The following is a 25,986-nucleotide window of genomic DNA, read 5'->3' on the forward strand; positions in this document are numbered from 1 at the left end:
GGTTTGGTAAAAAGCCTTCCGGTGGTTTCATGTCATGTCATGGAATCAAACGGTTACTCGGCTTTGGAAAGAAATATGTCTTTTCGTTGGAGTGAAATTTGTAAAATAATTCAGCTGTCACGTATTCACTCTAACTTCACGGCTCTATTCCATTCCCCTTTTATTTGATGTGGATGTTCAGTGATACATCATCCACACAGAGCATTTAGAAGAACCTTGGAATGAGCAGCTGTACCTGTGACCCTGAGCTGAACGCTAGAAAACAGAGGCGAACAGCCAGATATTTAAATCCAGCAGTAATAATTCATATTTAACCATATTTCCTCTGTGCGGGGCAGACAGATGGTTGGCTCTGAAAGGGGCATGGGGGCTTTTAGGTCAGGTGGGAATTGAACCATTAACCTAGAGGTGGAGAGAGGAGCTCCTCGGTGGTGGTGGCAGCATTGCAGGCCATCTGTCAGCTCTAGCAGGTAGGCCTTCAGACATTTAGCTCCGCCTCCGTTTCGTTCTTAAAATGACTCATTTTATTTGTATAAAGAAACCAGCCAGGCTATTAAGGCATCCTGACAAAAAGGGAGTTTTCTGAGCAGTTTCCAGAACAGACGTGCTCACCATTCTACTGCAGAAACATGTCATTCTTGCAGAAACCCCCGGGACATTATCTCAGAGGCACCGATACATTTGGGTAGTATTGATTGAGAAGAGTGGACTGAAGCTGGTGGGAAAGAGTTGACTTCCTGCCCTCCACACTACCGGATGAACTCCCTCACCAACAATGCACCGGAGCTCTTGGGTTCTGTGGAGATCTGGTACCTGGCCGATGGGTTTTATAGGTTTCTCTGGAGGGAAGGGGATTAAGCTAACGGTCCATCCGGAGTTCAGGCACAGGTTCACTCTTGTTTACATAAATTAAGTCAGACTTTTAAAACACACAAGCTACTCCGCTCTGCATTCATTTGATCTACAAGATAAGAACAACATATTTTCCTGTCCGAGATAAAAAGTGAATCCTGATTTTATTTTCTTTGACACCAATAATGAACGATTAACTTAATAAAACAGAGCTATCCTGATTTATTGATGCACATCTCTTCTGCAGAACCAAAGCAGCTCAAAGGGAAGGAGAAATACTCCATATATATATATTAATATTAATGATATAATATATAGTTAATATATATTATATATTAACCCGAGTGGACACTAAAAGACAATCGAATCAAACATCTCAACAACAAAATATATATTTTCCTTTTGCGTCACCTCTGATTTCTGAGTCTTCAAGGAATTTTTTCTCATGTATTCATCGGGCCAACACTGTGCAGAGAAAGACAGAAGAACACTTAAAGTACTACGAAAGTACTACATTTGTTTTTGTCTAAATGTGTTGGTTTTTTCGTGTTTATTACTGGAGCTCTATGACAGAATACATTCATCAACATGGGGGAAAGGAAGTGTGGGGATTAAGTGCAGCGGGCTTTGAGACGACCAGCCAGAACCTGCCGGACCAGAAGCCCCCGAAGTGTCCCAGAGAGCAGAGGGAGGAGAGCCCGCATGGATGCTAAGCTAACCCAGCTAGGACCCGAGACTACTCCACTACCCAGCCTGATTAATGTTCGATCGCAGGAAAATAAGACGCATGAGATAAGACTCCAGGCGAAAGCCTTTACAGAGACTTGGATCACCATTGTGGGTCAAGCTGCACTTGATGCAGGACTCCGGTGGGACGAGAGGAGGTGGACTCTGTGTTTACATCATCGGTGATGCTTGCTGCTCAATGTCGGCCATATTATCTGCGCAGAGATTTGTTTTTGTTGCTGCTATTTACATTCTTCATGATGCAAATAAAATTTCGATGTCGACAATAAATGATCCTTTCATGGTTCCCAACAAGAGAGAAAACTGTTATGAAGGTCGTTAAAATCCTGCAGAAAAGACGCCTTCAATTTCTTTGTTGGAGAAGAGAAGCATTGAGGTGATGGGTAGGAGCGCTGGTGCAGTAACACCTCGCCTTCTGCCACGGACATACTGTATCTTTTAGTGCTTTTGAGAGCCCAGTTCATTCAGAATGCAGGATGTTCCCTTTCAGTCCAATTCCCCTGGTCTCCGGCTGAGTTTGAGCAAGGAGGACATTTCCTCGAGACGAGGGACATCAGATCTGCCCACGTTTTACACCGGAGACAGAAGAATGAGGGCGGGATGCAGAGAGGTTCATCGTACAGCCGAGAGATGAAAGAAAGCAGGGAGAAGCACAGAGGAGAGTAGCGGGATGAGGGAGGGACGGAGAACAATAGGAGGATGGAGTGTGACAGACAGGAGAGATGTGAAGAAAGGAAAGGGCAGAGGGGAGGAATATGAGACGAGAGAACAGGAGGAGGCAAGAAAAGCTGTTAAAAAAAAGAAGAAGGCAAAGTCGTAACCAAAAGCGTTTGTTGCTCTGACAGCTGAGGACCTCAGCCGACTGGCGGGTCGGCGCTTTAAGACGGCTGTAAACAAACAGAGAGCCGGGTCAGCGCCGAGCTGATGGGATCACATCCGTGTGATAAATATCTAATCTCAGGACCAAGTGTTAAGCGTCTGACCCGGGCTGACCGGACTTACATCAATCTGCAAACACTCGCAGACAGGCGGGGGGGGGGGGGGGGGGGGGGGGGGGGGGGGGCAGATAAGGAAGTAAAAATATCTGAATGATGTCATTTTAGTCCGTTTTCTCTATCGAGAGTTAACATTCCCCTGACAATGAGTAATGGATTACATCATTCATCGACTCCTTGTTTTATGACTTAGTAACTAGTTTTATGTTATTGCTCTGTGAGTCATTCTTTCTCTACATTACTCTCATAATACTTTGCCTCGTGGGGAATAGTCTGCTTCAAGTCGACAGGAAGAGCTCTGAAGATACAGATGACAGCTTTTATTTAGAGGTAAAACTGTGGAATTAAAACTTGATACCATCGGGCCAAAAACAACTTTTCCCCCATAGATTCACATCAGGAACATCTGTAAATCAGGTACATGTAATCAAACGAACACCACTGTTAAGCTTTTTGAAGCGTGAATCGTCAGAAGTAAAAGGCTAACGTTTCCTCGTCTCATTTAGCCACTTTTTTAAGACTAGCGTATTTCATAAGAGAACAAAACGATGAAATCTCTTAATCTTGTGTTAACCACAGACCTTATTTCAGGCCACTTTGAGACGAGGGAACCGGAAGTGTAACTCACTTCCTGGTTTTAGGACTCATTCCTGCAGCACTTTATGGGACCGTAGTGCGGAACATCTTGATAACTTTTGTGCCATATTGCACATAAAATGATATTTCAGTATATCGTATATGAATATAATACAACGACCACCCCTATTAAAGTAAATAAATAATAATATTGGCATTGTTAAGATTCCTCGCTGAAACAAAGCTGCTCATTAGTTTTGTGTCCATTGATGAAACCAGCTCATTAACTTGTAACGAGCTCATTAGTTTGAGGCTAATGGCCCTCATCAGTTCTAACGATGAATGCTAACAATGCTAACAAGCTGATGTCAAATGAGAGCCCCGCCCAACCCCTTAAAACATACACAAACATGTCAGAGGGGAGCTCAAATACTGCAGCACCCTGTGAGGAAGAGTCAGCACCGAAAGGTAATATTAATACGCTCCTTGGCTTTATCACGACTCTCTGTGCACAGAGGGGAGATTAGGAGAGTTTAGGGATTAAAATGAGATGACGGCCTTGTCATGTACCCTTTTATGGATTATTATTAATATACATTATTGAATTACCTTACAATCAAGAGAGGCATTTCATTCCACAGCACACTGAGCTATTGAACGCTGTGATACAAGAGGAGAGAGGCTTATTTTACACTCTGTGCATTAAGATGGGTGATCGTAATAAAAGCAACTAAAGAAAGAGCTTCCTAGTCTGCGGACATTTAAAGGACACAATAAACACATTCAAAAAATCTCCTGAGCATGTGTGTTTGCCTTGTTTTAGCTGATATGTATGTTTATGTAATGTCAACTATTGTGAGCACCGGGAGGAAATGGGACGTTTCCTGAGGTAAAATAATCTCCTACAGTTTCCCCTCACAGAAGGATTCCTGACATTCCTGTTTAGGGAAACCTCAATCAATCAAGCAGAACGTCTGACATCATCTGCACAAGTGATGTGCACTACATGTCATAGTCTCTAAATGTCCGTGTCTTTGCTGCAGACCAAAGGAAGAGCTGCACAATGGTTGTTCTGAGCCGGGCTGCACCGTCGATGTGACGGCTCCTATACCTTTAGCGCAGGTATAAACAGAGCTCCAAAGGTTAGCTTCATTTGCTGCGTGTGACCTTTCGTCCGCAGAGGGAGACGGATCACCAGGATGCACGACTGATGCACAATAATTAGCGAGACGCCGAGGATTACAAGGAGGGAGGAGCGGAGGGGTTGACGGATGTACTGCAGGTAGAAAGAGCTGGAGGAGATCAGGCTGGGGAGAATCCTCCATCAGTAAAACGCTTCATTACTCTTTGTGTTTAATGAGATAACGGTGGCAGGGAAGAGGAACAGTTCATTCTATGTCCATTCAAAGCTTTTCTTTTTTTAATTGACGGTAAAAGGAAAACGATATTCCTACAATTAGATTTTAAGAGTAGAGTTAGAGGGGAAAAAATGGCAAAGTGAGAAAAAAAAACTGATGTTTCATCAATAAGCCGTGATTTAATAATGTAATAACCCCCAAACTGTAAACATGTGTGCACATATTAACAGTGCAGTCTAAATAAGGAACACAAGAGAAAAATACTACGATAAAATGATTTAAACTTGTAATGAAGTCCCCACCTGGTAAATGTCTGATAGGCTGCTGCTCCCCGAGTCGCTGGCGATGCTGCATCCTGATTGGCTGGGAGGCATGTGCATCACCTGCTGATGGGCGTGGTCTGTTAGGTGCATCTTATTGAGGTCAGCAGGAAGCTGTTCAGACAGACAGGAAGTGGTAGAAAGACGGAATGAGAAAAAAAATAGAGAGGAGGATGTGAGTTCAACAGAGGCAAACAAACACACCGACACACACACACACCGACACACACACACACCGACACACACACACACACACACACACACACACACACACACACACACACACACACACACACACACACACACACACACACACACACACACACACACACACACACACACACACACACACACACACACACACACACACACACACACACACACACACTTCATCAGCCTAAAAGCCAAAGCTGGTTTGGCACTGTTTGACATGTTACACTCCAAGATAATTAACAGGAAGGACGGAGCTGAAGACACTTCAGACGGCTGTAAATGATCACCCGGGTCTGGAGGTTGATATGATTTCTGATGGACAGACGAAGTGGGAGGCTGGTTGTATATTGTTGACCTAAGCAGAGCGATGAAGCAGTGGCTGTCCTATTAAGACGGCTCGTCTGGCTTTCTTTTATGCGGACAGCTTACACGTTATTTCCTGTGTGTGCACACAAGAACACTCAAACGCCGTCCGTTTGTTTACTTCACGATAAGAAGACAATTTGCACAAGGCAAAATTCATTTGTTTCCATTTTGTTATCACGACCATTGCACACTCCAAAAATCTGAATTGCATAGAGCTCATTCACAAACAAACCCCTCAGATTCAGAAAGAGACAAAGACGTCAGTCAAGCAGCCGACTGACTTCTAAAAAGCTAAAGAAACTTTCACTGACAACAGAGATGACCAAAAGGTCCCCAGATCAATACACCACCTTTAACCTACCATCACGCACAGACTGACCACACACAACCTAATTATTGTAATGTAAAGCAGTTCAAACTGTTAAATTATGGCTAATAAATAATAATTTCCAACAAAAAACAGGCTAAATTCAGTCATATGTGCGAGCTGCTTGAGCTGGGCTGGTTCTGCTGAATATTTGGTAGCTCACTGATGCTGGTCTGTAACGTGGTTGCAAAGATGTTGCTCGGTTGTTAATATAAACAGTTAATATTTCTCGTGGTATTTGTGTGTTTAAGTGGATTGTAAAATAAGGGAGACAGGGTTTGAATGTTCCAGCACCACGGAGAGAGACCGGACGTTACTTACTATTATATCTGTGCATCCCAGTTATACGTCCTTTAATCACATTAAGTTCAATCTGAAGCTTTGCACCAACTAACAAAAACGAAACTCATTTTAATTCCCAGCTTGTGTGTAAAAACAAATCATCAAATCCAGATGTGAAACTCTCTTCTCTTAATGAACAGACTGATTTACACCATTAATTAACTGACCACCTCGGTAAGGGAGTTACTACCATCAGCGAGATTTACATTTAGAACATAAAAAGAATCCCCAAACACACAGCAGAGGACAACTCAGTAGAAGTGTTGTGACACAAAGTCTTACTAAAGAAGAGAAGAGCCTCTAGCGTTAAAGATTACAAGCCCTGCAAAGCTGGAATCATCTAAAGAGTCAGCCAACGTAACGAAGCACCTTTATCCAATGTGTACAAGCAGATCAAGCAAAGGTCCAGTCCCAGTATTACATCCTTCATTTGCCAACACAAGGCTGGAGAGGGTTAGCAGAACTGGTCCACTACACCCAGACACTGTAGGTGAAAGAAACAATATTCAGTGACTGATTGAGGAAGTTAAAAATGGGGTTTACCAGTGAAGTAGTCCAGACCAAGACTGTGAGTGGTTGAGACCAGACCAGTGCCCACAGAGTCCCACACTGCATGACAACCCATAGACACAAACCAAAGATCCACATTTACATAATGACAAAGATTCCTCTTCATTCACCTCTTTTACCGCCATATATACTGTGTATGTGTGTGTGTATAGTGTACAAAAGGCTTTGCTGAAGGGAATTCTAACTGTGGGAATGTTCCTTTGTTTTCAATGAGCCATGACAGTAATGATGTTAATAAATAAATCAGGCAGTTTACTGATATCCCTGCAGCTGTGGACTTGACTGGTCATGAAATAAAATCCAGAGTCCTCTTTGTCTGAGACCAAAACAAGACGGAGTAAAAACGCTGTCCATTCTGAGACGAGACCTTTAAGAAGTGGACTTAAGACCAAGACCTCCAGCACTACATCAGTAACGGTTGCCTACAAAGCCAGGCAGCTGGGTTTCACCTCTATTTCCTGTGCAGGTCGCCAATCGTTCTTGGCGTTCCCTCTGATCCTCTAGTTCTCAGGTCTTACCAGTTTGGATCGGGGCAGTGCCAGGGTGAGAGACGAAGTCCTCCTGCGACAACGGGTAAACCTACAGCACGCCTCCTCCATCGCCACTCGCCGGCCGAACACTGAACACACCAACACTTGCTCATGCAAAGACACGTCAAGACAAACTGGATGTGTGAAGCTAGCTGAGGCTGCGAGGAGCCGCGGTGCCAACATGCAATATTAAAGACGTAGAGTCTGGGGGTGCTGCCCCCTCAGTACTCTCTTCTAATAGGCCTGTTGTACTGTGCGACCCCATCAGCACTTAAACCCCCACCACCACCACTCCCCTGTTCCCCCAAACCCACAGGGAAACACAGTACTGAGGGGTGGGGTCTGAGAAGTTCAATGGCTTGTTCTTAATGTGCGGCATGTTAAAAGAGGAGCGCTGTACGCTGGATTTACACACCAGCTTTATCCATTTTAAATTGTTTTTTGGATATTGATTCCACGATTGCATTCAGGTTGTATTTGGACACCAGGATGATTAGCAACTGCTACAGCAGAAGCTAACGGGGATCCGATAAGATCAACAAATAAGATCCCTATTCACCACTCAGTCCACTACATTTACAGTCGGACATCTTTTTTTGGATTCTCCAAATTCTTTGGGGAAAAAACAAATCTACCGGAAGATTTATCCATCATTAGACTTCCTCTATAAATCATTCCTACAGTCCAGCAGAATAGTGCTAACATCACTTCAGAGTAAAAACAAGTTAGCATCTATAAACTTTAAACATTAACGCTCCCCCCCCCCCCTCCCCATTTCAGTGATGAAGTATGCCACATACATATTCATACATTTGCTCCCATGTTTCAATGATAATCCTACTGTCTAAGTGTTTGCTATCTGCAAACACTTAGTAGGATGCTAATTTCACACACATACTGACTCACAGATCTCTTAGTGTGACTAAGAGTATTTAAGTGAAATCCATTTCCCATTAGGAACGGCAGCGTAATGAATTGTGTGTTTCACATATTGAACGGCAGGCAACACCTAATCCCAGACTGTTTGTGTTATCGACTACATCACACATAAGTAGAATTCTCTGCACTCGTCCCTGCTGTTGACCAGCACTCGTCACTACTAGTTTGTTGTGTTTCTGTGTGAATAAGCAGAGACGGATGAAGCGAGAGGGGCTGGAGTGGGAGACAGAGAGTGATTGCTAATTTCATCATCAGGTAAATACTTATTGATTTCAGTGTGATGGAGCAGTTATGAGGCAGCGATGATGAAGCTCCCACCCTGCTAACATTGAATACATTCAGCCAAATCCACACGCAAAGACACAGAAATGAACACGTGAAGCAGCTGAGTTGACCAGGAGCTCCAGCATTAAATTAGATAATTATTATTTAGATAGTTTGACATTTTTTTTCAGAACATAATTCTCCACTTCATGAAAAAACCTTCATTGTATTATTCAGGCAATAAGCTTAGAACATGTGGGTCTTCCTGGGAAACAGCTGATTTTAGAGCAAGCTGACAAGTGGTATTCATGTCATATCTGACCCGTTTCACATCAGTTCATTACTCCCAACAAAAGCTATCTCTCCAATATACAACGCAACACTATCGAGGATCCTGAAAGGATGAAAACGAGGATCCCGAAAGGATGAAAGTGAGGATCCCGAAAGGATGAAAACGAGGATCCCGAACGGATGAAAACGAGGATCCCGAACGGATGAAAACGAGGATCCCGAACGGATGAAAACGAGGATCCCGAACGGATGAAAACGAGGATCCCGAAAGGATGAAAACGAGGATCCCGAATGGATGAAAACGAGGATCCCGAATGGATGAAAACGAGGATCCCGAAAGGATGAAAGTGAGGATCCCGAAAGGATGAAAACGAGGATCCCGAACGGATGAAAACGAGGATCCCGAACGGATGAAAACGAGGATCCCGAAAGGATGAAAACGAGGATCCCGAAAGGATGAAAGTTATGGTATTTTTAATAGCCTGACCTTCATCTTGTCAAGATCATAGAGGAAACAAGCGTTTAGAAATCCTACAGCAAGAGTTGCTGATACTGATATTTGGTAACGCAAAACCTGCAATAAGGAAGAGCCCCGTAAAAGAAGTAGGCGATCTAGGAAGTAATGGAAAAGTTTTACATCTTGGGTGAGACCTTTTCAGACATAAAATGCTACATTGCTGGCTCCATCTAGCTGTTACAGTATTGACTTTTCATCATCCAGACAGGTGGTGACTTTTACGTTAATGTTCCTTGCATCTTCCTTCGGATTACGACAGCACATTAAAGTAAGGAGCCCTGTTGCTCGCGCAACATTTGGCAGCTGTGGAAGCAGCAAAGAGAGGCAGAGCGACGGCGAGTTCAAAACGTTATAACATCAAGGAGGAAGAGCGTTTCCTGTTCTCTCGCAGGCTGAATCACTGATTCTATCAATTGGCTCAAGCTTACTTTGTTTAATTTATTAATTAAGAAAAAGACTTAAGGGATGAGATTACAGTTCGATATGAAAGGGGAAGGTCCTCAAGAGTGTGTGTTTTGGAGGTATGAAAGAGAGCAAAAACAGACAGAGGGAGTTCACTCACATGAGTTTCTGTGAGTGTATGAGGGAGGGATGGAAGGAGGGGGGAGTGAATAATTGTGGCGGTCTCGTGGCTCCCATTCACACCACAGACTTAATCCTGCTCTAATCCTCCTCTTTCCCGCTCCCAGTGGGCTGAGCCGTGGGGGGGGGCAAGGGGGTTTAGGGGGTCTCCCATTCTCCTCATGCATTAAGGATGAGAGTCAGGAGATTAAATATGAATGTGCGAGGCTCCTTCAGCTGTACAGTTCTATCATGTCAACGAGAGGGCACAATCGTGGAGGATCAAGCCGCCTCTAAACGTTGCGTCGCAGTCAAACGGACCGAGTAGTTCATTCAGTTATCAGTTAGTATCACCGACTGAGACTACGAATGCGTGGTTAGAATTAAAAGGATTAGGCCATATCGGAATAAAAGCTAGTTCTAATGAAGAGACATTGAAATGAATTCTCATTTGTGTGTTTTTTTTTCCAAGACCAACAAGCTAACACAACGTCATACAGTTCATAAAAGTATAGCACCCAAAAAAGGATCTTTCCCTCCACCCATCCATCAATGAGGGAACATATGTCAATGGACATATAAATGGCCGCTCTGCAGTTAGTTTTTTTAACGATATTTGTCTTTCTGTAGACCAACTCAAGTCCCTGAAAGCAACACCAGTCAAAACATATTATCTTTCTGTTATTAACCCGAACTCTGCTTCACTTATTGCATCCAATCTCAACAATGAGATTAACTATCTGTGGGCCTGAGTGCTCTGTTCCCCCTCGATCCTCAATGATAAAATGGGCTATAAAGCCCAGACTGGCCATTTGGGTCCACAGACAGGAGACTGGGCTTCCCAAAGGCATTCGAGCGCTGGGATAATCTTCCCCACACTGTAGGTCAATGCGCAGGAATGGTTTTGGGAAACTTTGAAGACATTAATGGATGAAGCTTGGTCTGTCTAGCATTATAGTCTGTCGGTTAACGGTCCCACAAGGGTCCATGTCATTAAAACACATTTTCAAACAGTGCTGCTACTTCACCTAGAATTAGGCTTTGCATTAGCTAACAGTTACTAGTTTAAATGGTGGGACACACCTGAGACTTCACTAAACCAGCGCTAATCGTGCAGAAAGAGAGACGTCTGAGCAGACAGACACAGAGACAACGACAGACACAGAGAGCAGTTAATAGGAGGATAAGTAGGAGGATTTATCAAAAGAGATGGAGCGTGACGGAGACGTGCACACCAACAGACACAAGGAGACAAAGAGGAACCGGAGAACAACGCAGGAAGATGAATAACAACGAGGACAAACGGCGAAGTCATGAAAGAAAATGTGACGAGGCTGATGAATCCTGATGAGGTTTTCAACAAACAACAACACAAACAAAGCTCACTGGATACTAAAGACAATGCTGTTGTATTCGGCATACAAAATATATTTGGAGGTTGTTCATCTTGCTGGTGATCACAGAGGAGTTGTTTCAGTTCAGGAGTTCACTAATATACTGAAGGATGTACAACAGAAATACGGTGGCGGACAAAAAGCTTATTCATGTGTTCACAAATCATAAGAGACGCCAACATATGAAAGAAAACCGCAGCATTAAAGATCGATGTATGGCACGAATTAAACTGTCCTGGTTAAACACTATACTTTAAACAAGTAATACCCAATACTTCTAACTATAAAACATTATGATGGTGATTCATAAAGAGAGTTTCATTTCTACTGACTGATGACGTGTGAAAGGCTGCAGAGGTTGTAGAATGTCTTGGTGTCACTGCTCATAACATCACAGCTGAGTCAATACAGGCATGTAACGGACAGACAGGTCACTGGGGGGGTATCGGGCATGAACATGGCCGGCCTGTAGATGTCAGCGGTGACAAACTACCTCGACACGAGTAGTAGGACAACAAACACAAACCTCCTCAATGACAAAATGTTAAACCATGCAAGTTAATATCTGTTTTTTACTTCTTTCTGGTGCTGAAATACTGTTTTTTTTCACGACTATCGTGGCCAAAATTATTACGATTCATGATATTATCCTAATAATCATCAAAAAACAAACTGGAATCCCTTTAAAAATCCTGTGTCGTATCATTCCTAGTCATACCCACGGTGACTCACAGAAGTCACTATAACAAGAAATTGGGGGGGGGGGGGGGGAGTTTTCTAGCAACCGCACTGTTAAATAGACACGAGAGAAAAAGGCGTTCATTCAGTTCCATTAAACGCCTTCCCACAATGTATTTAGAGCGTAATTGCACATTAAAGCCAAGCTGTTAACATGTGTCTTCACTCATAACAGGTTGTTACACCAGAAACCACTACACAGACAGCAGCAGTTCACCTCCGAGCACAGACTCAGTCTCACGGCGCTAACTCCTTCCTTTGATGTAACACTTCACGTCTTCACGTCTCAATCGGATTCCGCGGCTCCCCGAGTTGCTTTGCATCGCTTCCTTTCCGACCGATCTCACCTCTCCGCTTTGATCGTCTTGGTAATTAACTCAGTCTGCCGTCTACCTCCATGTCCCATTCCAGTCTGACTTACTGCCACCTTCATCCCTTTATGTCTATATATATATAGATATATCTATATATCTATATATACATATATTTTTTGGATATGTTCTTTATTCTTGCATTTCATTATTGGATCAAAACATGCAATCCTGCATCAAAGGCAGCAAGTCGGAGTGAAACGAGTGCAGGTCGCCTCATCACACCGGCCGGGTGACAACATTGGCACTGCTGCAGATTCAACCCTGCACCGCTGCAAAACGCTTTGATCACTGGAGGCCACTCTCGGCTTGGTCTGATGTCGTAAGAGGAGGACTGTGTCGGGTAACACACTCGCACATTCATGAGCGATACGGAGAGGGAAAAACATGCATATACACACTCACATTCATAGACAGTTATGCCTTCATAAACACTCCCTGCAGACACAGATAGAGCACGTGAACTATGGGCGTCATTCAGTAAAACATGCGACTGAGCTGACTGAATGGGCTCAGCACACAGCAGTGCATCCACTCCATTACTGGCAGGTCCACAGACTGTTGAATTAAGATACAGTGAGGGGAGACAGATGATGGAGACGGGACCCGGAGTGAATATATGGAGAGACAGAGAGAGTGTAAGAGGAGACAGTGAGGGAGGCAGAGTGCAGCGTATGATTGAGATTGAAGAGTGTGTGTGTGTGTGTGTGTGTGTGTGTAGGAGAGAGAGAGAGCGGTAGGGGAAGAGTGTATAATAAAGATGGGACTGACAGGGAGAGGGGGAATGAGGGTGAAGTGAAAGGGAGGGAAAAGATGAAGATAAAAAGTCTCAAATATTCTCTTAAGAATCCAATTCTACCTCAGTCCAGACTACACCATGGCTGTGTGTGTGTGTGTGTGTGTGTGTGTGTGTGTGTGTGTGTGTGTGTGTGTGTGTGTGTGTGTGTGTGCCAGCTGGGGAAAGGGGAGACGTAATGAATTGAGGATAGAATTGGAGGTGACAACTGCAAAGGCAGAGAAAGGGAAGGTGAGAGAGAGAGAGAATGAGAGAGAGACTGGGTGGTGCATGAAGACTGCATGTGCATAGACAGTAACATCATCACGCTATCACATCACTTATCATCTTATTTTGCTGATAAATGATGTGATAGCAACAACACACGTCACTCACTTCCCGATCGGTACTGCACATGTGCAAACTAGTACAACACACCTGTGGTTAGACACTCACATGTCTCCTGTTTTAACCCTGATGATGCTACACAGTGAACAACGAGTCCTTGTTGAAATCAGCAGGAGGGCTCGTAAACGTTAGCTGACGGTGACAATTCTTTATAATATCCGTTTCTCACAAGCCCCACAACATTATGGGGGCGCAATACTAAATCATTGGAGTACTTTCAAGAGCAAGTATAAGGCCTTTCAATATGAAAAGAGACACTCATTGACACAAATTCTGTTATTGTTGCATAAAACACTTTTTCTCTACAGTATTTGTTTAGCACCATATGCTCAAAAACGTTTTGGAAGAGAAAATGAGACGCCGATAGTTGGAGCCTGAAATTGTGGCATATGAAAGGAGAACTTTTTCCCAACACGCGGGGATTCGGCAAAGCAACACCTTACCTAGAACTCTCTCTGAAACACACTTTAATCTCAGCATCCTGTGATTTGGCAGCCACTGGCTGGTGAGCTTCAACAATCATTGGATGGCAGGTTTTGAGCCTGGATAGACAGCGGGCTGGCAGGCTTCTACGCTGGATAAACAGCCACTCGTTGGCAGTTTCCACACTTTGCTGTGCCAGTATTGTGACAGACGGGATGCTGAATGGCGCTGTCACCAACACCGCCAAAGGCCGGTGACTTTTGCCCCAGTTGTCTGAGAGTGACGAAGTCAGGAGAGGGATGCAGAGAGGAGAGACACTCACAGAGGGGAGAAGGACCACATCCGAAACAATAGACACAACTTAGCCAAAGCATTCGGTCCATTCCTAAACCGTCTCCAGGACAGAAAACGACTCATTTGTAGAGCTTTGACTGCAGCCCTGGGTTCTTCTTGCTCATGTCATTCATTCATAAGGACTCATATCCATTGTATCGACGTAAATAGTTCAGTTCAACGTATAGACTCAGTGTACAAGGTAACTGTGCGTAGTGATTCTATCGGATGACGGATTAAAATAACGCATAAAAACAATGCAGACTCGGTGTGGAAAGGTCTTAAGTCTCAAGTCTTGTCTATGGAGACCAATTAAGACCTGCATCGGTACTCAACCCCAACATGAACACATACAACATAAACTACGCCCGTCTGGATTGTCTTGGTGAGTAAAGGCTTGAAATTGGCTGCATGCTCGTTCATCCCAGTCAGTCTTCAGCACTCGTTCAGTTTGCTGCTGCTTGCACAGTGAATAAGGTAATTAGCACGGGTCAGCACCCCTGCAGAGTCAAGTATTCTTCTCTGGAGGACTGGAGTTATTAATGCCTTTAGAGGAAAGTCCTTCCAGTTGTTAGCAAGTGTGTGTGTGTGTGTGTGTGTGTGTGTGTGTGTGTGTGTGTGTGTGTGTGTGTGGCAGCAGGTTAACAGTGTTTAGATGTTTCTGAAAGCAATATTTAACCTGCCCTGCTTCTCTTTGTGAGGATGTCAAGACCAGCTGTGCCGGGTAGTTATCTACCACTGAAAAAACAAGATAAAGTCAGTAAATGATTTTTGTAAAGGTTTGGTTGCCAGCCTTTTCTTCTTTCTTTCCTTCCACCCCCTCTATACCCTTCTTTTACCCTCCTGCTGTGGAGGAACAGTCCGGACCAGAGCTACCGCCTCGCGGTTGTATCCCTTTACGTCCATGTCTGTCCAAAACTTTATTATTTTATGCTATCGTCATGATCGGCATACAGATTCTTGAGTTATGGCCAAAAATGTGTTTCGTCCAATTTCTAATCAGTTCAACATTGAGTCCAGTGGGACGTTTTTGCCAAATCTGCGGAAATTCCTTCGAGGCGTTCCTGAGATATTATGACAATGAGACGGACGTGAGGTCACAGCGACCTTTGGCCGCCAAAAAATAAAGAGAGTTAACCCTCGAGTCCAGGTTCACGTTTTTGTGTCAATTTTGAAGAAATTCCCTCTGGGCGTTTTCCTGAAATATCGCGTTCATGAGAATAAAACCGGACAGACGTTTGTACGCATGTAAGGACGGACAGACGGACGCACAGACAACCCTGAAACATACGGGCTGTCACTGAAGTGTAGGCAAGATAAAACAAGCTGAAATGTTCTATCGAATGTGTGTGTTAGGGTTTGTAATAGAGCAACTTGATCGTGAACACAATCAACTCTTTCTTTTGTTCTACGTGTGTGTGTGTGTGTGTGTGTGTGTGTGTGTGTGTGTGTGTGTGTGTGTGTGTGTTACAGGAAGCTGCGAGGCGTCTATGTCTGGGTCCCTGAGGAAGGTGGGCCACGGTCAGGTCTGCCGGATACAGGAGGGAAGGCTGAACACTTGGCTTTAATACTGACAACACTACTTGTGCACACACACACAGACACACACACACACACACACACACACACACACACACACACAGGCACATGTGCACGGATACAAACAGACACGTACACTTTACTACCTCCTGGCTCCCCTCTGGTAACAGATGCTTTGCTGCACACTACTTCACACATAGAAAACACACACACACACACACACACACACACACACACACACACACACCGACAGGTCGACCCAGAGGCCGGGTGGAGGGGCGGCCCCACCTTTTAGTTCTCCCGTGATGTTTTTGTTAATGTTGGCCCCGCTCACCTCCGCCCAGACGGAGCTCGCTACGATTTCAGTACCATCGGCCGGACAGGAAATTAACTTTGCTTCCTGAACGTCCAAAATTTATGGGACATTTTTTTATTATTTTTCCTGACCAAAAGACAACAACAAAAGCACGTCGGAGCAACAGCTTCGACGTGAGCCTGAAACACGGCTGAACAAAGCGGTTCTTCTCACTCCGGTTTGAATTCATAATCATTTGGCTGCTTTGGGTGCGAATGTTCCGAGCTGCTGCCAAGCTGCCTCAACGCGACAGACTACAGATGTGCTTTTGTGTTTAATACCAGTGTGTCAACGAATATTCATCGTGAAAATGTGAACGCAGAAATATGGTTTAATAACAGTCAAAAGCAGAGAAAAAACATTGTTTTTCTCTTCTCTGAAGCAAAGGTATTTTTGTACGACTGTGCCAAGAATGGTTTGCTTTAGAGGTTGTCTTCACACGTTACTGTGCATCTGTGTCGTTCTACCGATTAAATAAACAATATTTAATTAGTAAATGAATAGTTTAATGATTTAGCAACGCCGAACTGACCGACAGACCATCTTCCCGCCCGATAACCTTTGTTGTCCAAACCACACATTGTCTGCCTCCCCCACACTCTTCTTTCTCTCCGTTTCTCTCTCTCTCTCTCTCTCTCTCTCTCTCTCTCTTTCTCACAAAACTCCCAAACACCCAGAGAGCGATCAGCATCCATCCCATCGTGTATTTATAAATGCCCTTGAAAATTATCCAGTAAAGGCTCTCTGGTTGTACAGGCGTGGATCAATATCAGTGAGATAATGGCAGCCAGAGAAATTGGGGGGGGAGGGGGAGGTTGAAATATCAGTACAAAGATGTGTGTGTGTGTGTGTGTGTGTGTGTGTGTGTATGGGTGGGGGTTGCAGCTCTGGTAGGAGGAGTCTGCATTCATAAAGTCAGGGGGAGTCATTTACGTGCATGTGTTCTTGAATCATATGCAAGTGTGTGTGTGTTACCTCATGACCACTGCAGAGGGCCGGGATGTGTGTCTTTGCATTTGTGGGTGTTTAATCTGCATCTGACGGTCAAGGGTACAGTGTACATACGTAGTGTGTGTGTGTGTGTGTGTGTGTGCGCGCATCTCCACATGAGCAGCCTCACTTTCAGTCCATTTGGCCCGGTAGTGTTGACCAGCTCGGGCATGCTAATGCACCTGAGTGGGCTCTTCATTCTGAAATGTGGAGCCCATCGCAGCTGAGGGACAGTAATTACACTATTCAGGACACAACACCGGCTCTTTTGTGCCGCTGTACCCACTGAGGCTATCGGCTACAGCACCGCATTCATGTATTTGCTAGTTCTGCATCAGAAGGTGAAGTGTGGCCTCTTCTATCAGCTGAGGATGGGTCAACAGGGTTGTTGTCATCATGACATTTTTAAGGATAATGTGCATTTTTGAATCGTATCATAAATATTGTTTGTGGTATTTGTGACGTTTTATGGCTTCACGCCCCGAAACCAGCAACACTGACTGTTCTGTGATTTTTCAGTTTTATTTTCTAAACCTCCAGAGTTACAAAGAGACCTTCATCTAAGAGACGCACACGGGGAAGTGGAAGACACGGTTTAGCAACAATGCCTGTTTTTGTTTAGAAGGATTGAATAGTGATTTATGAGTTATGGGGGGTTAGTTGGGCACGGCCGGGCCTAATGCAACCCGTATCGATCTTTATCACCCCGACTTCCTGCGCATATGATATCCTAGACCTCATGCTAAAAGCCCTCCGTCTCTCTATTGTTGCCTCTCGCTCTGATTCTCTCTCTCTCTCTCTCTCTCTCTGTGTCTTTGTCTCTCGCTCATGTACTCTCTCTCTCCTCATGCTCTCATGCTCCCCCCCCCCCCCTCCCCCCATCTCTCTGGGCTCAAAGGCCACATTGCCTCGACACCCTGTGTGATTTCTGTCGGCCCCGTCAGTCGGCCCGTCTGCGGTCTTGAGGTCAGAGTAAATCTGCCGAGGCCGATGTTAAGGCTGTGGCATTATATCACCTGGCAAAGGTTCTGTCAACATATTCAGGTGCCAGGGGAGCCGCGGTGCAACTATCTAATACTCCTTTAATGGTGCCGGCAGCTTCCATCCGCTGACCTGACGAAGCGGAGGATTACAGCCATTTTATAAATAAACCAAATATTATCAAGTTTAGAAAACAAGATTCAAATGCTCAGACGTCACCTCTTTAGAGATTGCACATGTGAAGAAATATGGACGGCATGATTACCGTTTACTTAAACCTCGATGACAGAATTAAAATATATATTTATAGATTGAACCTGGAACCGGTCGGTCTGGAACTTTTTGCCGATTGCTCCTCCAATTAAACCGCAGCAATCATTTCATTTCATCCTTGAATTGATAGTATCAGTCTGGTAATTACCGGAGGTGTTATCTTCATCCCTCAGCGTGACATCTGAAGGTGTGCCTTGCTGCAGAGCTCCGAGGCGCTCGGTTCCTAATCAGAAGCCGTGGAGCTGCCTGCGCACGAGGCCACGGCGCTGAGACACAAAGGGTCAATAGACTGAACTGAGGAATAATTAATCCGCGTACTCCACTCAATAGAGGCTCAGCAGCTTAATGCAGCTCTCTGTGCTGTCGGATGTGATGAAGAATGGTAGGCTAGCATCTGTAGCTTGAACCAAATATAGCATCTAGCTAACAGAAGATCAGTCAAGTCTACTTTCAAATGTATTCCCTCATTTAAATGTACTTTGCACCCAATAAAAATGAAAGAAATTAGTGTTAGTTCTGAAAAGTGAAGCCTATGCTAAAGTACCTTAAAGCTGCATTCTCTCTAGTGTCCACCAGGGGGCGACTCCTCTGGTTGTATAGAAGTCTATGAGAAAATGACTCGACTTCTCTCTTGATTTATTCCCTCAGTAAACATTGTAAACATGAGTTTATGGTCTCAATCTCTAGTTTCAGGTCTTCTTCAATACAGCATGATGTTCATTTAGTACATTATGGTCCATTTAGAGTCAAACAGACCATAAAGCAGAGTATAGAGGAACTTATTTGGACATTCCAGCTTTGTTCTTCTCCCTGTCCATCGGTCTGACCTGCCTTGCCCTTCCTGCCTTGGCACTGACTCCTTCGTCCCAACGCCTCCATAGATCCATTACTATTCAGCGCAGCATGAAGGCCACACAAACTGATTAGGCCATTGTTCAGGAAAGGCCCATTGATTGCTGAGGGAAGCAGCAGCAGCCCGGGTCAACCCGAGTCTGGACCTGCTGCTCTCTGCCCGGGACGTTTGCAGCTGAGACGAGCGAACTATTACAATTATTCTCCAGTTAAGTTACGTGCTAAAAGCACGACACGTGCTGTTATTTCAAGCAAAAGCGTATCTGTTTTAAAGGGACTGGTGTTCATTGCAAATATGAAGAAAGGAAATGATGAATCGCACACTTAAAGAAAAGTAGGAGTAAATGAGCTCAAAATCAGTGCAAGTAGCCGACTTTAAATCAACTTTTAGATGCAACTAAAGTTCATTGTTACAGAGAAGCTACAGAGAACGGAGGGGAAAGGAAATGCAAGGCATCTGGAAGGCAAATACGTTATGTTTGGTGCATGAACAGAGAGCAAAGGTTGGACATGTGAGGATGCAGATGGTTTCAGAAGGAGTCGGTGTGATTTATAAGGCAGGAAGCAGCAGACGAGTGAGGATGCGTCTCAGCAGGGCGGCAACAACAGCAGCATCAGGCTGGCAGCAACAACAACAGGCCCCATTATTGATGCGTAAATAATAGATGGGGCAAAGAGAGAGGGAGACGGAGAGATGAACAAGTAGCAGAGGAGAGGAGAGTCTCTTACTAAAGAACAGACGAGAAGGGAAGGAAAGAGGAAGACAGCAGGAAGACCTTCAGAAGGAAGAGAGAGACGAAGGTAAAGAAAGAGTGAGAGAAAACATGGGAGAGGCACGAAAAAAAAGACCGGAAAACAAGTCCCATGTTGGCAGCAGGGAGGGTCAGAGGGTTCTGCAGCGGAACATTTTGACAAGTCCTCCAGCAGCGGGAGGACGTGGACTGAGGTTGAGTCCCACCGGGACGAGCTGGACGTGTTTTAAAGGGACAGTTCGCCCATAAACACAACACAATAAAACAATACAAGATGTGGAAACGCTCGTAAAGACGGCGAACGACTGCTTTCTTTAGACACTTTTTAAAGCTCTGTGTTGTTTATTGGAGATGCAAATACATCTCGACCTCATAACTGATCTCAGTGCGTCAGTGTGCCCACAGAGCAGCTCCGCTGGCCTACATTTCACCAGCCTGTCATCCGACGCCAACTTTCTATCCACACAGTCAGACGGCCAACACTCGAGGCTTCAAAAGCAGCGGTCCACAAACCGATTGGGTGACGTCACAGTGAATACGCCAACTCCTTATAGGTTACAGCAACTAAACTAAAGTGCCTAAATGGCAAAATAAAGGGTTTGCTTTCCATAGCAGTTGATCCGGGAGGGTCTGCAGTAAACAAGGCAGTAAAAGGCCTGTTGGCAGCAGCAGATTCCCTGCAGAGACGTAAAACTAGTGATTCACATGAATCAAACGACGGCATGCTCGCTGCTTTTTTGGGTCTTCTGTTCTCTTGGATCTCCAGCAGCAAGTCCACGACTTCAGCTGTCAGACCCAGAATGTAAAATAAATAAATAAAAGCTAATGAAGCCCTCCGACTGGTGGGACATGTATTCAATGTAAATCCTTCAAAGATCACTGCGGTAGAAGTGGATTGGTGAATAATACCAACGTGCAGCCAGAACTATCAAAAGAGACTTCTAGACAATAATTGGCTGTCATTCTGAGCAGGAAGGCAATGACACGATTGTGGAACTTTTCTCTCACTAACTGATGTTTTTTGTCTTTTTCTGTAATTTCAAATCACGCAGCGGGACGGCTCTTCGTCTTTCTTCCTCTGCTCCTCTGCTCATCCTCTCCTTCCTTGAGATCCCAGAATGCATTCCCAAAACCTTTTCAGAGAGTTAAATTCCCTGTGCAGACCACCCTGACACTTCCGTCCTCCACGTTGCTTCTCTTCCCCCTCCCAACCCGACCTGCGGTGTTTTTAATTGCTACTGTACCTACAGACGGAGCACACGTTGCCTAATGGGAGGAAGAAGGGAAACTTAATTAACCTTTTGCGAAAGGTGGGCTCATCACAGACGCAGACCAATTAACGGTGGACTTCATACTGGGCGAGCTGGAGGGAAACCTGTGGCTCTAAAGTGAGGATAAATCAGCAGCAAAGGTGGGCCGGTAATACCAGACGGATAGAACGCTGCAAGAGCAAACGATGAAAGAAAAGAGAGAGAAGCTTTGTTTAAGTTGCAAGTTACTTAGAATGAGCCCTTCATAGCGACACTGGGAGCTGTTTTCTACAGTAGCCCAGAGCGGACAAACTAAACATTGGCTCCTTTCACATGTTTACATAATCTGAAGGCCACCGTAGTTCTCCGACACGCTTCTGGAACCACAGCAATGTGAGCCGCAGAGTGTAAAGTCGAGGTAACACCGCCCGCCATCTTTATTTCATTGCTCCTGAAGAAGGCAAAGGTCTAGAAAGGTATCGCAACGTTTCCACAGTCTGGAAGAGGAGGGCCGAGCAGAGGAGTATTCAGCCGGTTGCAATCTGCAACCTCACCACTAGATGCCACCAAATCCTACTTTTAATACCTTTACAGATATTTTTTAAGCAAAAATACCAAATCAACTGTTTATTTGTCTTATTTGATCATTTTGGAGTTCGGACTCATAACCGAACAAAATAAGAAAAAATAAAATTGTAAAATGCCTTTTTATTGACATATTAGAGACTAAACAATCGCAGAATTGTTCATCAGAAAGGTAATCAGGAGATTAATCTATGATGAAAACAATCGTTGCAGCCCTATTAAGAGGTTTATTTTTTTAAATGTAAAATGTCCTGCTCAGTATAAATCTTGGTCACAATTCATTAATTCATGGTATTCAAAACGTTTGTTTATCTAAAATAATAATAATAATAATATCAGTCAATTTATCGTTTCATTTAGCAGCAGTGACATCAGGAAGAGAGATGCATAATTTAGGTGTTTAAGTGTTGCTGTGACTGCGTGTGGTTCAGACTTAACGTGTAATCTTAGACCGAACATCTTCTCACTTTATCCCCTTTCATCTCCAGGGACCCAATTATTACGTATCCTCCTGAAAACACACACACACACACACACACACACACACACACGCTCCCAAAGAGACGGACTCACAGGATTCTAGCAGACAGTCGATCAGGCAGAAACAAGAACCCATCACAGACTGAAGTCTCATTTGATGCGCTGCAGCTGCTTCCATGGCTAACTCTGAGGGATTATTCTGAGCGACTAAAACCACCACCACGTCAAACCGTTAATTACACTCACCATTACCAACGATCAGATGGATTACACGTAGAAACCAACGGATTGGAGATGCAGCGACACCGATAGCAGGTAGGATATCGGGCCGATACCGACGTCAATAGCTGGAACGGGTATTACATTTAGTTCCATGTCTTTGTACCCTATACCCGCGTCAAAAAGGTTTACACTGGAATTGTAATTCCTGGGCATCTTGAAGAGTTCTTACCAAGTTGCTGGCGTACGATTTGATATTTTACTAATAAATAATGATTCAATAAATGTGTATTCATGTATTTATTTGCTGTATTTTGTTTTATAAAGTTAGAAAAGGCAATGTTTAAGTCAAGCCTGATGTTGTCCCTTCCACACAGTGAGGCCTACAGATGATTGATCGGTGGTCGGGTCGGTACTCGGTCTCGGGCAGGTATCGGTGTCGGGACTGAAAAAGTAATCCCTTCTGACGGATATAAGGATAAACACAGTACGCCATGTCGCCATGATTACAACTACACTTCACTGCACAGAATGGGGACTTCATGGCCATTAGTAACGCGTTAATGATTATTAATCACCATCCTGAGTCCCAAATGACATCTCATTATGTCATCTGTTCAACTGTGAGCATTCAGATTACTACCATCATCAATTTCATCAACTAATATCACTCTATTTACACCTTCACAACCTTTCATCACCCTCACCTGCAGTCTCTGAATACTGTCAAAACAAAAGCAAAGATATATAATCTACAGCCACAGGAGGGCTTCCTAAACAGTCTGGAGAGTGCTGAGTGAGGAGTGGTTAGGAATCATAAAATGTTGGTGCAAAATCTCCTCCGTCTTCATTCCATCAAAGCACTTCAGCGTCCACACAGGTTAGTGTTTACGCAGACATCAGCTTTCACCTTCTCAGATCACTAAACGCTGTACAAACACACTCACTGTCGCACACTAAAGCACATCTACCACACATGGACACACGCACAGTGCAGTGCAGCTGATTTTTGTAGTTTTTTTAAAAAGCACCCTCCCTCACAGCGACGGGTCGGGGAAAAGGCTCCGGAGCGTCAGCAGCTGTGTGGATATCAGCTAAAAATCACATTAAAAGGAAGAAGCAAAGCACGAATGCGTTTCTAAACAGACACATTAAATATTCCTCATTTGCATATAAATCAAGCTCTTTTTCTCTCATCCCCACCCTATCTCACACACACACACACACACACACACACACACACACACACACACACACACACACACACACACACACACACACACACACACACACACACACACACACACACACACACACACACACACACACACACACACACACACACGCAGCAGCCTAAACCAGAGGCTCTGGCCAGAAAAAGGGATTACGACATCGCTTACTTTGGAGGACCACGGCTGCAAGCAGTTGGCATAGCAACGGACCAGGAAAGCCATTTTTCCACGGGAGAGGGGGGGGGGGGGGTGTTAGCGTTAGCGAGGGGGGAAGTTTCCCCCTCGTTCACCAAGAGATGGAAAAAGAAAAGAAGTAAAAAGAGGAGAGCGAGGGGCTGACGCCGATGAGAATCGATTTGAAAGCGTTGAAAGGCAGAAGACGCGCTGCGTGTCTGTGGAGGAGACGTAGAGTCAGAGAGGATCCATTCATGTGGTTCTCTCTGCTACGAATGCGTTCAAACAGAGAAGCTTAAAACACTCCGGAAAAAACCTCCTGAAATGGAAATCTGCAGAGTATTTAAAAAATGGTCCCAGAGCAGGAAATGGTGTTCAGATAAAACCAACTCAACATCCAAAGTCAGTTAGATTTCCTGTTGAAACTCTGGAGTCTTTTTTCTTCTTCTGGATTCACTTTCAGAAGCAGAGGTTCCTCTCCTCAGTAGATGAGCCAGTGCTGGGTTTAAAAAAAGAGGGGCTTGTCTGTGCACCTGCATCTGATGAAGCCTCTCGCAGGGCTTTAAAGTCCTCCGAACAGTCTGGATCACTCGCCTGCAGCGCTCCTCTCCTCCTCGCTCACCGTCTCCGTCCGTCAAACTCCTCTTTGCAACTCTTTATCTCCCTACAGAGCTCCAGCGGTGCAGCTCCACGGCCGGCGATCCCCAGTTTCAAGCTTCCCCCTTCAGCCCCGTTAGGCGCTCACACCTTCACGCTGGCGTTCTTCTTCCTCTCCCGCCCTTTTCGTGGAGAGAGAAGCCACCGCGGATAGGACGCTGCGCCGCGGAGAGCCAGCTGCTAATGGGAAACGGTGGCGAGAGTGAGAGCGAGGTAGGGGAGGAGGGAGAAGGGAGGAGAATCCAGCCCGAAAAAAGAATGACATCACCTGTGCAGCGAGAGAGAGGGAGGGAGAGAGAGGGAGGGAGGGGATGGGAGCTGGCGTGGAATGACGCGAGATCAAGCGGAGGGAAACTGCATTAGATGGATTGGCTGCTGAGCAGATGTGGATGAGAGAGATAGAGAGGAGAGAGAGGGAGCATCTTTATTGATTTGCTGGTAACATAAAGCTGAGTGTATTGAGGCAACCCCCTCCTCTTTGCGAGCGTGCCGCATAAATCACAAAAAAAAGAGGGGAAGAGGAGGAGGGGGAATAAATCACGGAGCCCCTATCAGATACAAAGACAGACGCTGGCGAATGTGAACCCGCGACACAACAGACACGAGATGATGATGGGTTCTCCCCGTCTGGAGGATTTGCTGCACAGTAGACGTGGATCAGACGTGCAAAATACAGAGAAACAAAGGCTTTCACGAGCATCTGGTTTACACTAGTTCATCCCACTGATCCCAGATGTGGATTCCACCTCAGATATAAAACCGGCTTTAGAAGCCGAAAGAGGTCAACCAGTGAAAACCAGTCTCAATATGGTGAAAAGTCTCGACTAGTCTGGTGAAATAAAATGGAAAAATTAAATAAAAGTTAAGTAAAAAAGAAAAAGTCAGCGTTTTTTAAGGACTTTTATATTTGAAGCAGGTCCCTGAAAGGTAGTGATTTAAAAACAAGACTTATATGTGAGCTTGTTTTATCCAAATGATGAATCACAGCCTCTGTAATGAGAGCACACGAAGCAGAACACTAACAGTGAAACAGTGACTTCAAGGCCGTTTTACTTCATTAATTATTCGTTGATATCTGGAGGAAACAAACACGAGTTTGCTCCCAGAAAAAGAAAAGCTACTGATCTCAAACACTAAAGCAGCATAATAAATCAAGACGTTGAATTTGAGTTTTCCTCACAACCTCAGAAACAGGTCTAGAATTCATGCTGCTGACTTGTTAATATAATTCATCAAACTCATGAGTGAAGATACCACAAAAAAAGTTATGACTGTCAGAGTGTCACACACACATCTGTCACAGTGACGTCTGGATGAAGCTGAATTATTGATGGTTTAAAGCAGAGACTTCTTGCTCTGCTTCACGTATCCCGGAGAGGTTTAATTAAGAGTTTAGG

The 25,986-nt window shown here is 44.6% G+C and overlaps 1 protein-coding gene across 4 annotated transcripts in view; it reads right to left on the minus strand.

Moving 5' to 3' along the window:
• Nucleotides 1–25,986, minus strand: part of rapgef6 (Rap guanine nucleotide exchange factor (GEF) 6) — a 120,116-nt gene that overhangs the window by 39,703 nt on the left and 54,427 nt on the right. For 3 of the 4 annotated variants that reach the window (XM_076101889.1, XM_076101890.1, XM_076101888.1), the window contains one exon: nt 4,831–4,962. In XM_076101889.1, the coding sequence (XP_075958004.1) occupies nt 4,831–4,962 (132 nt within the window). Of the gene's footprint in view, nt 1–1,263; nt 1,318–4,830; nt 4,963–25,986 lie in introns of all 4 variants that reach the window. The other variant, XM_076101887.1, reaches the window with a different exon arrangement.

Source organism: Anarhichas minor, unplaced genomic scaffold (genome assembly GCF_050575085.1).
Source record: "Anarhichas minor isolate MPS153535 unplaced genomic scaffold, ASM5057508v1 ptg000027l, whole genome shotgun sequence".
Taxonomy (NCBI): domain Eukaryota; kingdom Metazoa; phylum Chordata; class Actinopteri; order Perciformes; family Anarhichadidae; genus Anarhichas; species Anarhichas minor.